Here is a 15,719-nt window from a genome sequence, read left to right as displayed (position 1 = left end):
GAACTTGTGATCGATCTACTAAAGTTTGGAGGAGTTCAGTCAAGGAACATTTATTAAGTGCCTACCATGTACCTGGGACTGTGCTAAGTTCTATGGATATGAAGAAAGACAACTCTTCCCCCTCCCAATTTTTGCCACTTCTATGACTTGAAAATTAAATGTTTGTGGAATAAGTTTTTATAAAATTGAGGCGATTTATTTATTATTCACTAATTAGAAGATCCTTTTCCTAAGGTCTGATAATTAAATGGAATTCTGTATTGAAAATCCAAACAGAAAGAGGGATTAGGATATTAAAAAAAAGTCTATGGTACATGGAGTTAATTTATAGGATTTAAATTAAAACTATTTTGTACTGATAATGGCATTTTATACTACCAGAAAACTTCTTATATGTCTTAATATTTTGATATTTCAAGAATCTAATATCATGATAATAATCATATATTTGGAGCTGGAAGAAACCTCAGAGGCCATCTAGTCCAGGCCTTTCATTTTCAGAGGAGGAAACAGAAAGGTCATACAAGGAATAAATAGCAGAGGCAGGGTTCAATCTGTCATTTTATTGCAGAGCCACAATGTAGATATTCTACTGCTCCATGATGAATCTAATTTACTGGCATGGTTATTCCCTTCGCCAAGACAGATTATAACCTTTACTTTGCTTCAGTAGGTGGTTTTCATGAATTATGCCTGAAAAAATTCAGAACCTGGTGGCAAACCATCCAATGATGAGCTTCCTTGGATCCAGTTTGGCTGATCTGATTATGTACACACAACCTCTTGCTGGACTCTATCTGAATTTTTTCTGCATTGATAAAATGTGCCAAATATTGTGTGTACCCTCTGAACCTGTTACTTTCACATCAGGAAGAAACATTAGAGCAGGACTTCCAAGGAGAAACTCTTGGTTAACTATCTTTTAAAATGATCCTATCTATTCAAATGTGGTTTGTATCACATTTGTTGGCAGAAAAATTAATTATATGCATTGATCCTATGGATATCTAACTATCTTTTAAAGCAAGGATACTTATTCTGGAACCTGCGAACTTGTTTTATTTTATTTATTTTCAAAATTTTGATAACTATATTTTAGTATAATTGGTTTCTTTGGTAATCCTATGTATTTCATTTTGTCCACTTGAGAATATTATTTTGAGAAAGGTCCTTTGGTTTTACCAGACTATCAATGGGATCCATGACACAAAAGTTAAGGATATTTGTCTAAATATCTTGTGAATTTAAGGGATAATGAGCATGATAGGATGCTTATAAATCTCTTTAATCCCTCCAACATGCATATTCCTAGTGTAGACAATCCTAAATCACTGATTAAGCTTGGAACACCTTTGTTTGGATGGCCTTGACAGAAAAACAAAAGCAACAAATGCAAGACATGGAAGATGGAATAGAAGAACTGAGGGAAAAGCTGAAGAGGACCCAGTTGCAGCTGGAGGCTGAGAGAGAGATGGAGAAACAACGACAGCTCCAGGTGGGAACATGGAAGGAGAGGGATAAAGAAGGTTAAGAGAATGATTGAATTTGGGACCACAGAGTTCCCCAAGGACATAGATTATAGCTATATAGCAAATTAGGAACAATTCTGAATGACTTTTCTAGCTTGAGGACCAAAACTGTTCTTTTTTGGTGTGTATATCATATTTTATTTGGTATAATAGACATTTGTGTATAAATGGTGTCCTCTTACTAGATTGTAAGCCCTCTTAGGGCAGGATAATGAGAAGTGATTTTTATATAGTCCCGTAAAGTTTTCAAAGTGTTGTGCAGACACTGTCTTATTTGATCATTATAACATCCTCATGAGGATTACACTAGTACAGACAGTATAATCTGCAATGCTACAGATATTTTAATTCTATTTTACTGAGGAAGAAAGCCTTCCAATTCTTGATTTCAAAAATAATTTTAGGTGATCTGGAAAAGAGATTTGGATGATTTTGTCAGGCCTGCATAGATGAAATGAATCACACACATGTAGAGTAATTTGAAGTCCTTTCCTCACCAAATTGCACTTAAGCTCAAATTATTTTTAGCCTTTTTTGTATCACCTACTCACATAAAGTGTGCCTACTGGAGCATTTATTGAATGAGAAACAATATACTGTTAGCAGAAAATGCAAAAAGAATAGAATAGTGGTCTACTCTGCGTCAAGTAATGTCTTAACAAATTGTATATGTGTGAATGTAAGCCTGGTAGCTTTGGGAGCTTCTAAGGATCCTACAATTCTGTATGATAGAGTTCTCTTGTGTATCTCCATAGCTACTAAACTGCTATTTGTATATAGTTGATCAATGACTGTTTTAGAAATCAAACTGAAATTTTTTTTGTATTTTTCTTTCTTGTCTTTTCAGGAAGCAGAAAATATTCGCTTGAGGGAAACAGAGGCAAAAAGGGAATTTGACAGATGGAAAGAAGAGGAAAGGATGAAGCTTTACCAGGAAATAGATAATTTGAAGCAATTACTTCTAAATGAATTTAAGAGTGTTACTAATCAGAACTCTATGCTAGAAGAAGTAAGTTACATAAAAGATTTACACACTTTCATTTGCCTACATGTTTAACCTTTTCCTCACAGCAGTATTATAGCTCAAATAAATGTAATCTGCTATTAGTAGATTGTCAGGGTCTACTCTTCAGAGCAATAGGTATTGAATGATGTCATTTAAATTAATTCACATTTAAAAATATTTTTTAGAAAAGTCATATGTTTTGCATTATTCTCTCTTTCACTCTCAATATCTATATCTATACCTATAGATATAGAGGTCTATATATCATCTATCTATCTATATATTTATCTATCTAAAAAGGATTCACATACTTGGTTACATGTTGCATCCACCATTGGAAGGTGAAGTGGGTGAAAACAGGGACTGTTTGTCCTATTTGTCTTAAGAGTAGTATAAGGCTGTTGTCTTGGCAATGAATTTGTAGTTCAAAAAATGCATTTTTAGATCAGGATATTTCCATTTAAAAAGTTTATTGATATCATGTATTTTTACATCACAATCATTTCTGCATATTTTTTCCTCTTTATACTTCTGCATCCTTCTCCCATCCTCTCCAATTCCTCATAAACCTTTTCTTGTAAGAAAGAAAATGGTGTCTGGAATATTCTGATTCCATAGTTCTCCATATCCCCTTTAATTTCCTCATCTCTTTACTAGGGCTGTGATTGGTCATTATAATTTACAAAATATCTGCATTCTGGTGCAATAGATAGAATTCTGGGTCTGGAGATAGGAAGACTTGAGTTCAAATCCAGTCTCAGACACATAATAGCTATGTGGCCCTGGGCAAGTCAGCTCCCTCTGCCTGCCTCAGTTTTTATATCTGCAAAATAGGGTTTTTGTAAGAATAAAATGAGATGATATAATAAAGAGCTTTGAATAATGCTAACATATAGTATATGCTATAAAAATGTTTATTCCAATCCCTCCCTCCATTCATACTATTGTAGTCATGGTAGTATATATTGTTTTTCTGTTTTTGCTTACTTTATTTCACATTAATATTTCCCCATAAATTATTCATATTCGTTTTTAATAGTCTAATAATGTTCCATTATGTTAATATATCATGTCTTTTCCCCCTGTCATTTCCCCTACTCATGAGTACTCAGTTTGTTTCCAGTTCTTTGCTAACAAAAAAGTGCTATTGTGAATATTTTTGTGCATATGAGTCCTTTTTTTTCCCTTTCTCTAAATCTTAGGGAATATATTTGATCCAGAGATCAAAAGATAGGAATAGTTTAGTTACTTTTCTCTTATAATACCAAATTGTCTTTCAGAACATTAGTTACTTATATATGCCTGTTTTTTAGACATCCTCTGCATTTTATATTTTTGCCAACTTCAAAAGTGTGAGGTAAATCATGAGAGTGTTAATTTGCTTTTCTCTTTTTAGTGATTTAAATGTCTTTCATAAGATTGCTGACAGTTTGTTGTTATTTTTGAAAACTGTTTATAACATGTTCTTTGACCATTTATCTATTAAGTAATGCCATTGATACCTTTGTGTTAATTCCATGTCTATCTTGGATATCAGATTTTTTTCAGAGATATTTGATATAAATATATATTTTTTCCCCCGGTAGACACTTTTCAACCTAATTCTAGTTACATTGTTTTTGTTCCTACAAATATTTTACATTTTCTGCAATTGAAATTCTCTATTTGTTCTTTTTTTATCATTTCTATTCCTTTTTTGGTTCTGAAATTACTGACATTCTTGCTATTCATGATAGGTCTTTCTACCCTTGGTTTCAGTCCAACACAACATCCTAGAATCTTATTTTGGCAGCCATTCTCTCCCACTCAGTTCTTCAGTTTCTCTCTTTGCACTAGCTCTTTCATATCTGTAATGTATATTTTAGGCATCTGTGTATGTGTATTGCATATACAACTATTGTTATTAAAGGACTATAAGTTATGGTTCACAATAGATATAATAAGGTCTCTCCTCACTGGTAGAAAGTGATACTTTGCTACACATCTTGGGGCAGGTATTTATAGACATGGCATGTAAATAAGTAATTATAATAAAAATGTAAATTTAAGTGTATCAGAGGAATAACAAGTACTATGAAATTAAGTGAACGAGAGATCCTGATATCTGGGCAGATCAGGGTATTGTCATCTTGCTGGAAGATGTGACATTTTAGCTAGGTTTGAAGGATGGCTAAGATATCAACAGGCAAAAATATAAGAAATTATATTCTAGATATAGAGCCACAGTATGAGTTTAAGTAAAGAACAGGAAAATCTGAAATGTGTTCTGGGGACAGTGACTAGTTCAGAGTGGTTGGAACATAGAATTATGTTGTTTCAGTCATTCCTGGATGTTTGTGACCCTCTTGCAAGGCTACTTGTTTGTCATTTCCTTCTCCAATGGATTAAGGAAAACAGAGGTTAGGTGACCTATCTAGGGTTACACAGCTAGTAAGTGGATGAGGCTGGATTGGGATCCAAGTCTTCCTGACCCAGCTTCAGGGCTTTATACCCTGAGCCATCAGCTGCCCTGGAACATAGAATATGTGAAGGGAAATCATGTGAGATAAAGCTGTAAAAGTAGGTTGAAGTCAGATTATGGAATGGTTTAAATGTCAGTGTAAGGAGTTTGGGCTTTATTTGGTGCTTACTCTGGAGACATTCAAGGCTAGAAGTTAGAGACTAGCTAAACAAATCCAGTTTTACAATTCAGGCTATAGAAATAGGAATTTCAGGATTTTTCTGATCTGGTTATGCTTTCAAATGAAATAAAAGCCAAGGGCCTTAGAACCATTGAATATACTAAATTATTCAGTTTTCATTTTTTTGTTGGAAGAGATATGTTTCATGGAGGGACATGCAGAGAATTTTATTTCAGTTCTTTTCCTCTTAAATTCAACATCGACTGACATTTTTCAACACTTCTTTGAAAAGAAGGCAGGAAAGATCTATAAAACAGTGCATATTCTTTGATTCATCATTGTCTCTACTGGGTCTATATCCCAAAGAAGTAAGAAAGGAGGGAAAAGGACCTCTTTGTGAAAAAATGTTTATAGCAGCTTGTTTTGTAGTGGCAAGGGACTAGAAATTGAGTGGATGCCCATACGTTGGGGAATGACTGAATAAGTTATGTTATATAAATATAATGGAATATTATTGTTCTATAAGAAATGGCCTGTAGGATGATTTCAGAAAAGCCTGGAGAGACTGATGCTAAGTGAAGTGAATAGAACCAAAAGAACCTTGTAAATAACAGTGAGATTATGTGATGATCAACTATGATGGACATAGTTCTTCTCAACAATGTGGTGGTTCAGGGCAATTCTAATAGACTTAGGATGGAAAGTGCCCATCACAACCAGAGAGAGAACTATGGAGACTGAATGTAGATTGAAGCATAGTATTTTCACCTATTTCTTTTTTTTTCTTTCTCTTTTTTTTTTTTTACTTTTGGTTTGAATTTTCTCACATAACATGAAAAATATGGAAATATGTTTAAAAGTATTGCACATATTTAACCCCTATCAGATTGTTTTCTGTCTTGGGGAGTGAGGAGATAAAGGAGGAAGAAAGAAAGAAAAATTTAGAACAGAAAATCTCACAGAAATGAATGTTGAAAACTGTCTTTATATATATTTAGAAAAATAAAATACTATTGAAAAAAAAAGGGCAGGAAAAAATGAGGTCAGATATTTAGTGATTACTGTAAAGTGGAAATCTAGCAGGACATACAAGTACAATTACTTAGAAACTGGATAGGCTTAAGAAGAACATATATGTGTATATAATATATATGTAAATTATTTATATATGATGCATATGATATACACACACACACACATACACACTCACTCTCTCTCATTATATTTTTCCCTTGAAGTAAATTGAAGGGAATTCATGCCTCTCTCAGGTCAAAGAAGCACTAATTCTTTCATAAAATTTTGGGTCCCTGTCTATGTGTATTACATATTCAAGTATTAGTATTAAAGGATTATAGGTTACTTATTCATTGAAGAGTTCTTCATTAGACAATTTCAGAAGCAGCATGGTAAACTGTGTCACACAAGTTGATAATATAATAGACTAAATTTAGACCCAGTTAGTCTCTGGTTCCAAATTCAACACTAGCTATTATTTTTATATAGCCACATCTTATAGTTTGGAACATTTTTTATTTCATTGCCTTAAATTTATTTTTAATAAGTAATTTTTCTGAACTTAACTTTATTACAAGCATAAAATAATTTTGTCTTTTCACAGTATAACTAATATGAACATATTTTGCATGAGTATACATATATTATTTATATTAAGTTGCTTGCCTTCTCAATGAGAAGGAATAAAAAAGAGGGAGGTAAAGAAATTGAAATCCAAAATTAAAAAAAAAGTTAATTGTTTTTGCATGTAATTTGAAAAAAAATTAAAAAAGAAAACCATTGAACTTACATCACCAACTAACTAAATTTTTAAGAAGATTTTAAACATATAGAAAGGTAAAACAGCTTTTTAGTTTCTTAATTTTAATTTTAAGATATAGGACTTAAAGTTTTTAGATCATGGAAAAACATTAGAGTCTAAAGCAATTTAGACTTCAGAGAAATAAAAATACCAATAGAAAATTATTTTGTCTCCTAGGTTGTGCTCTCTTTCAGCAGTTTTTTGCTTGAAGCCATTCACTATCACACATGTAAATGGAAGAATGGCAGATAAAAATTTTGCAGGCTGATAAAGATATTTAAAGATTTAAAGATCTTTTGATATGGCAAGTTAAAGGAGCTTTTATCAGTGTATGCCCTTTACATAGCAGAAGATGTGAGACTATTATCATGAGATTTTAGTTTAAAATATGTATCAATTTCTTCAGAAACTACAAGTATTGCAAAACCACACTATTGTAGAGTCCTGCCTTGGAACACTGAGGGATGATGACTCTGAAGACCGACAGGCAAAGGAAGTACAAGAGATGAAGGAGAAGCTTGAAAATCAGGTGAGTTTTTCTCATACCTTTCATTTCCAGTTCCATTTTAGAGATGCTCTATCTGCCTTCAAAGTTATCTTCATTGTGTTGAATGAAAGAAGCAATTTGAAGATAATAAACTTATTTGTATTTGTATCCCTACTGCTTAGGACAATGTGTGGCACACAAAAAGAATTTGATAAATGTTGGCTGAGTTATTGACTTTTAAGGTTTACCTGCCAACTTATGAAGTTTAAGAAAATGGAAGCAGCCCCCTAAATTTTGATTTCTTTAAGATAAACTCTTTTATAGTAAGGTTGAATACTATGTATTTACTTGTCCATAGCAACAAAAATTTTTTAGCAAGTTCCAATAATAAAACTATTCTTATTTCTGTTCCCCAAGTTATTTTTTAAGTAAGGGATTTTGCTCACAGCATCATTTAATTTCAGAGTTGGAAGTACCACAGAGGCCATTTATTCTAACTTATTTGTGAACAAGGGTCTTACCTACAACATCAGTGTCACATGGTTCCTAGCCTTTGCTTGAAGATTTCATAAATCTAAATCTATTCTTTTCACCTTTTGATAGCTCAAATTTTTAGAAATTCTTTACTGTCATCCAGCCTAAATTTATTTCTTTGCTTCTATTTCTACCTTTGGGACCAAGCAGAACATCCTAACTTCTTTTCATATGATTACTTTCCATATTTTTGAATGCAGCTATTATGTTCTCATTAAATGTCTTCTTTTTTAGGTGAAACATATTTAGTTTTTTTCAGATAGTCCATTTTATGAACTTGAGACATTTCACAATTCTGGTTGTTCTGGGTGGTATTGGACTAATTCAGATATGATCTGACAAGAGCAAAGTTCAAGGCAAAGCTTCCCTACTTTTGAATATTAATCTTTTTTTTTTTTTGCTGAATCTTAGATCACAATAGCTTTTTTTTTGCTTCTATATGGTATAATTAACTAATATATTTGTATTTATAAAGCACACACTTCCCTTCCCCCATCCCAAGCTATTAATTTCAGCTAAAATATTTCAGTCTACCATGTGCTTTTTGGATCCCAAGTATATAGTCTAGTAAAACTACATCTCCCCATTTTTCTGCCATCTGAATATTTTACGCACAGGGAAACTATGACTTTATCCAAGACATTGTTAAAAATTTAAATAATATAGTCCAAGCAAAGATTTTGGAAACACAACAATAGTGAGTTTGTTTCAAATATATAGTGGACCATTAAGGACTGCTCTTTTGGTCTAGCCATTTAATTAGTAAGAAATCACCCTAAATGTATTATCATTCTATCTATGTCTCCATTTTGTTCAAAAGAATAATAAAGAAAATTTTTATAAAATTCTTTGTTAAAATCTAGTTAAGCATATACTTTAACATATTTAACATGTATGAGACTACTTGCCATCTAGGGGAGAAGATGGAGAGGAAAAGTTGAAACAGAAGTTTTTGCAAGGGTCAATGTTGAAAAATTACCCATTCATATGTTTTGTATGTACAAATCTATAATAAGAAAAATAAAATAAAAAATCTAGTTAAGCTATATCTATAGTGCATCTCTAACCCTCTCCCACCCTGCCCGATCTGCAACTTTAGTGATTTTAGGAAAAAAATGAGATTAATGTAGTATGATATAGTCTTTATGAAATCACATTTGCTAAATATTCCTATCTTTATTGACCAATGAAATTGTATTTGCATTGTCACAGTTATATTTTTACTTCATAGATTTTATATTTCATTCCTAACTCTCCTATAAATATCCAGTCATCTTTAATCCAACTATAGGGCTGTACTAAAATTGATACCTAGATAATTCATTAGCGAAAATAGAATTCTCAATGGAACCACACATTGCAAAGATTTCCTAATTATTCTTCCTGTTATGGATGTTAGTTTAAAATAAATTGAAAGCTATCTAAAATAGTCTATAAATATTTTTATCAGTTTGTTAAAGATTCTCATTTGTTCTTATCCCTACCATTGCCAGAAGAGTGACTCTGATGGGAGAGAGCAGCTTAAAGTAAAGTAGTAAAGCTAGAGACTAAGGAAGTTCTTGATTAAAAATTACCTAAATAAGGACTAATTTTTCCCTTGCTTATATAAACATGGTTTATTCTATATGTTATTCTATGTGATTATATAGGATGTATAGGTTTTCAAGGAGGAATAGCACCTCTGATCTGAAGGCTTTCTAAATCATTTTCAGGACTGCTCATCTACCATTGTCCTCAGAACCATTGGTGAGTTAGAAAGTCTATTTCAAACATAAATCATCCCTTGGCAGAATTTGTTCCAATGGTCATGAAGACACCTGAAGCAGATGCTGTGGAATGCTTAGAACTTGATCATCAAAGATGCTAAAGTCATTCACTGAATCTTGGGCTTTTGCTTACCACTGACTCTCCAAGAAAGGGAGGCTGCTAACTTTGTGCAACTCTGCCTCACTTAAGTCCAATTAATAAATGATCTAAGACATCACCCATGATATCATTGGTCCTATTTGAAAACAAAGGACAAACAAGAATAATTTTATATGACTTTTATCTATGCCTGCTTCAATCATTATAGGGAAAATAGTGATTTAATATAATCCAGCTCTATTTTAAAGTGGCAAAAGAAGAAGCTCTTAAGTTACTTGTGAGTTAAACATAAGTATATAGAAATGTAATATGGAAAGGATTTAGGGAAACAGAAAAAATTGAAGGAATTTATTTGTGTGTGTGTACATATACCTTTTGACAATCTGTAGAGGTTGATGTAACTTATTGGAATATTGTTTTTAAATATACAAACTTATGTATACATATATATGGTTTCCTTTGTAATTCTATATCTAGTGTGTATATATACATATATTACACATATATAGTTATAAAAACAACCAACTTCATAGATTCTAGGTTAAGAAATCCTGCTCAGAGCTCAATAATTATCCTTTATATGTTTTTAATTTTCCAGAAATTATCATGGAAGAGAAAGTTAAAGGACCTACAGGAAGAACATATGGCAGAAAAGAAAAGGGTAAAGGATATAATGAAAATGGTCTAGAATTTATGATTGTCTTTTATTTTTTCTTATTTATTTCCATCTGTTTTCTCTGAAAATTCTCCCTTTGCTTTATCTTAAGTAGGTGATAGTTTACTAGCAAAATGATTTGGGGGTTGGATGGGGAAGAGAAGATTCAAGATGAAAAATTGCACACGGCTACTGACATTGTTACCTTCAAAAAGCAAAAGAATCTCAGGATTTTTAATAATAAAGCACAGGCTCACATTTTCTCTTGGACAAAGAAAGCCTCAATAAGTTGGTAAGAAGAGTGGAAGAGGCATGAATTGAAGTTAAGCAGACTTTTACTTTAAATAAACAACCTTTTCTGTCTCTTTAGTTGCTGTTCTTATCAAACTATCAGTGGATCTTCTACTTCTGCTAATCCCAGTATCAATGGATACAATTTTATGGAGGAAAAAAGCTGTTAATATTTCCTTATCAAAATTGTGTGACAATATGACATACTGCAGAGGGGGTAAATCCAGTATTAGTGGTAAAGATATTCATTTTTATAGGATTTGTTTATAAATTTTCTTGTTATCCTGGGAAAGTCACTTAATCTTTTAAAAACTCATTTTAATGTAATTGTATAGAATAGGGAGTGGTGAGCTATGACCCCTTAGCTTCTCAGAGTGTACAAAAACAGATGGGCCATATTTGGCCTAGGAATTGTAGTTTCATTGATCCCCGATATAGACAAATAGAGGCTTTGAGGAATATATGATCTGAGTTAACAAAGTCTTAAACCCAGTAGTTATTTCAAAAGTTTATCTTTAGTTATTTCTGTTTTTCCTAACTATAAAAACTTCCTCTTATTTGTATTGATAGAGAGAAATAAACATATTTTTTGCCTTCATTTGATTACATTGGCCATAAATCATTTTCTCTAAACTTATGGGAACATGGTCTTCAAAATTGTCTTGCTTCATTATACTTTATGTAGATTATGGATTGAGTAGATAATTGCAAAATTAAAAGAAACTGCTATTATTTCATGCATTTCTACAAATCATTTGTTACATGTGTAGGGAAAACTTTCTTATTTTGTTTCAGTAAATAATTCATTTCACTTTATGAGAGAAGGATAATAACAGCAATATATTAGACAATGACTTTTAAAAATATCTATGACAAATAATTATAGTTATTGCCTTAGTGGCAAGCCACTAGGATCTGAGTTCTTATCTGAGCTCAGGTAGCTCATGAATATTTCATTGAACTAGGTGATATGTTATAAACTTTTCTGAAATCTGATCTCCTCAAACAAGAAATTATCTTAGTCTCTTCTGGATGAAATCACACTGGACAAAATTTTAATATAGCATGTGGGATCCCAGAGGTCATACCAGAAATTTAACAGACCTATTTTTCTCAACAGTTGAAGGATGAAAATGAAAGGCTTCGAGTTTCCTTGTCTCAGGATCAACGGAAAGCTGCAGACCATTTTCAGCGCCAAATGGATTCACTCAATGCCAAGTGCCAAGATCAGGCCAACATCATTAAATCCCAGGAAGAAATGGTATGTCTGCCATCTTCTTTACTGGGAAAGTTTAGGATATTCAATGCCAGTCTTTAAAATGTTTTAATTGATATCTTTGTTTTTACATCACCTTCATTTTAAAATATATTCCTTCATCCATAGAAGTAAGCGATCCCTTGCAACAAAGAATAAAAATGAAAGAGAAAAAAAAAGTAAGTCAGTAAAACTAATCAATATGTCAGTTGAATTTGGCAGTATGTATTGTATTGCCTACTCATAATTTTCCACCTTTGCAATGAAGGGAAAAAAGCACATTTTCTTATCTCTTCAAAGCCAATCTTTTATTTATATTAAGCTTATAACTAATGTCAGATTCTTTTTTTTTTTTTTTTTTTTTATCATTGGTTCCCATCTTGTTTGCAGCATTTCTCCTGAAGAGGGAAATGAAAAAAAGGACTGGAAATAGAAAACCAACAACTGGAAGTTTTATCTTCTTTTATTATAGTGGTGACTTCTGTCTTCATTAGACAACAATTAAATAAAGCAACAATTAAATGAAAAACAAAACCAAAACCTAAAACCGCTATGCTTTGGTTTATTCTTGATGATGGTAATAAGCAGTTGTCCTTTTCTATGCTATTAAATCCTAATGAGGAGCAGTCAAATGTATGCCAATAAAAGCACAATTTATTAATGTATTGATCATTGAGACAGTTTATAATTGTTAGACGCAACCAGCAGCATGTTGTTCATTAATTAAACAAACATGATTGCCTCTTCCTGATTTTACATAAAATTCTTCTGTACAAAAATATATCTTTCATTAAATTGTTGTTAATACCTGAAATGTCACCCTTAGAGAACCAAATTATTTTATTAGAATTTAACACTTTGATTGGGCTGGGGTTTCAATAGTATGGGTAGTCTCTTTAATAGTAAGGATCTCAATGATTGTCTGTCACCTCATTCTGCACAAATCATAATATAAAATTCCAGGGATCTTCCTGTGATTCTTTTAATATCTTACTGTTAACCTATAGGGCACGAGCTATCCATTTCTTCTCTTAGTCTATCTATGTAACTGGTTTATCTCTTTCTGGTCATGTCTTTGATGTAGATTTTTATATGACTTCTTCAAATTTTGTCATTGCTGTTGATGATAATAATGACAATAATAGTTAGCATTTTTATATAATGCTTAAAAATTTGCCAACTACTTTATAAATATTATCTCATGTTATCCTTATAAGAATCATGAGAGTTAAGTTCCAGATTAATAGATGAAGAAATTGAGGCAGACAGAGGTTGAAGGACTTGCCCAGGTTACAAAACTAGTAAGTGTCTTAGACAAGATTTGAATTTGGGTCTTCCTGACTCCAAATTCAACCTTTTTTTTCAGTGCTCTCACTTATACTTATCATTAATCTTTTCATTGACTTTGGGGTTACTTGTAATTTTGATTTTTCTCAAAGAGTAGTATTACATTATTTGTAGCCTGATACTATCTCTTGGAGAATAATGGCCACAAAGATGACTACTTGTGACATTGGCTTTCTATTATTCATCCTTTGTTATTAAAGAGGACCAATGACAACACGAGAGTGACATCATGAATTGTATATGAATTGGATTTAAGTGAGGCAGAGCTGCTCAAAGTCATATCTTACTCTCTCCTTCATAGTCTCATAAGTCTATATGGTGGCCTGGAATGCAGTGAATAACCTTGACCTTTTAGAATTATTGAAAGCATTGAGGAATGTTCATTTTTAGAGGTTGACCCAGATAAACACAATGGAATATTGGTCCATTGGTCCACTAAATCACATCACAACCTGGATAATACACAGTTTCATCTACTTTGTATTTCTAATGCAGAAAATAAAATTAGCCTTTTCCTCTCATTTAAAAATTTTAGTGATGAAGTTTTATAGTGTTCTGAGATTCACTTTAAAAATAAACAAACCACCAGACAGTGAGTTATTATATTCTCTAAGTATCTCTACCATTTTGTAACTGTAAGACTTTTTGATAGAGAATTATCTTCAAAAACCTATTTTCTTCTTAAGTTTCTGCCAAGAATATCCATGATATATGCATACATCAACTTTTCTTGTAAATATTTTATAGACATGAAATGAGCGCATATAGAGAGATCATTGTATTTTTGGTCATCTTCTTGGTAGAAGTATGATTTCTTGGAATCTTTCTCTCTTTGAGTACTTCCAAGGTAGTGTCAGCACTACCATAGAATTCTTTTATGTATTTGTTCAGATCCATTCTTTTTCTCACTTCAGCTTTATGCGCCATTGTTGTTTGAGCACCAAGGTGATAGAATCCAAAAGTGGTAGTTCTACAATATTTGGTAATGAAAATAGATCCTATGAATTATCAATAGATCAGTCCCATTTTTGCATATATTCATTGTTCTCTCTTTTGTTTCATTCATAAATGCTCTTGGGATGCTATTGCCTAACAATATCTCATAGAAAATTTTCTGAATGCTTATTTTTTATGCAACTACACTTTGCTGTCTAGTGAGGCAATACTATTTGTGAACTTCCCCTATAATGTTTTAGAAAAGAAATTTGTATTTTACACAAGATTTTGTCATTATTGTGTGCTATTTGGGAGTTCTGTTTCCTGTTGTAGCAAGTATTTCTTATCAATTCTTTTCTAAGAACCAATAATAGGTAGAATTAATGTTTTAACTTTTATATACTCTACACTTTTTTGGAGTTGACATATATAGTTTTAAAATTAATAAAACACCTCACTTATAAAAACCTCATAAGGTAGCTGTTTATCTACATTTAATAGGTGAGGGATGGGGGAATAAACATTTATATAGCACCCATCATATGTTAGACATTCTTTTAAGTGCTTCACAAATATAATTTCATTTGATCTTCATAACAATCATGCAAAGGGGTTTTTATCCCCATTTTACATTTGGGAAAACTAAAGGAAAGTCTAAATGACTTACCCAGGAGCTTATATGTGTCTGAAACTGGATTTGAATGCAGATCTTCTTGATTCCAGATTCAGCACCCTATCCACTATACTTTCAATTGCCTTAATATGAAAAAAAAAAACAAGGTTCAAAAAATTTCATGGTTACAAAGCTAGGAAGTGTAAACTTGGGAAATGAATTTTCTGACTAAGTCTAAGTTCTTTTAAAAAATCTTATTGATGACTTTTTTTTTTTTTTTGGATATCAGTCATTTCTAGATATTATTCTCTTTTTCAAATGAGTTTCTTTCATGTAATTAAGAAAGTGTTATGCGAGACCAAGAGATACAGTGACTGAAGTATTTGCACATCTATAGTACTCTTTGTATACATACTCTCCCATCTCTGCCTAAAAGAGGAAGACACATTTCAGTATCTGTTCTCCTGGGACAACATTAAGCCTTATAGTCATTTTTGTGTTTAACTGTATGATTATATTATATGATATTAGCTTTCTCTTTTCACTTACCTTAATTTAGTCATTGTCTATATTTTTCTCAAGATTCTGGTCATGTCTTTATATGCTTTTCACTATCTCTCCCTTCTGTCTTTTAATCTTTTTTAAAAAGTCTTTTAATATAATATTTGCTTTAATTTTCATTTTATTTCTTTTTTTATTTTTTTTCCCCTGAGGCTGGGGTTAAGTGACTTGCCCAGGGTCACACAGCTAGGAAGTGCTAAGT

The 15,719-nt window shown here is 31.9% G+C and overlaps 1 protein-coding gene across 4 annotated transcripts in view; it reads left to right on the top strand.

Annotated features, from left to right (window-relative positions):
• The window catches only part of DZIP1L (DAZ interacting zinc finger protein 1 like), a 54,964-nt gene that overhangs the window by 20,287 nt on the left and 18,958 nt on the right, over positions 1–15,719 (top strand). For all 4 annotated transcript variants that reach the window (XM_074301622.1, XM_074301620.1, XM_074301621.1 and 1 more), the window contains 5 exons: positions 1,374–1,495; positions 2,377–2,538; positions 7,379–7,501; positions 10,458–10,520; positions 11,926–12,066. In XM_074301622.1, the coding sequence (XP_074157723.1) occupies positions 1,374–1,495; positions 2,377–2,538; positions 7,379–7,501; positions 10,458–10,520; positions 11,926–12,066 (611 nt within the window). The remainder of the gene's footprint in view (positions 1–1,373; positions 1,496–2,376; positions 2,539–7,378; positions 7,502–10,457; positions 10,521–11,925; positions 12,067–15,719) is intronic.

This window comes from Sminthopsis crassicaudata, chromosome 3 (assembly GCF_048593235.1).
Source record: "Sminthopsis crassicaudata isolate SCR6 chromosome 3, ASM4859323v1, whole genome shotgun sequence".
NCBI lineage: Eukaryota > Metazoa > Chordata > Mammalia > Dasyuromorphia > Dasyuridae > Sminthopsis > Sminthopsis crassicaudata.
This window is presented reverse-complemented; position numbering and strand designations above follow the sequence as displayed.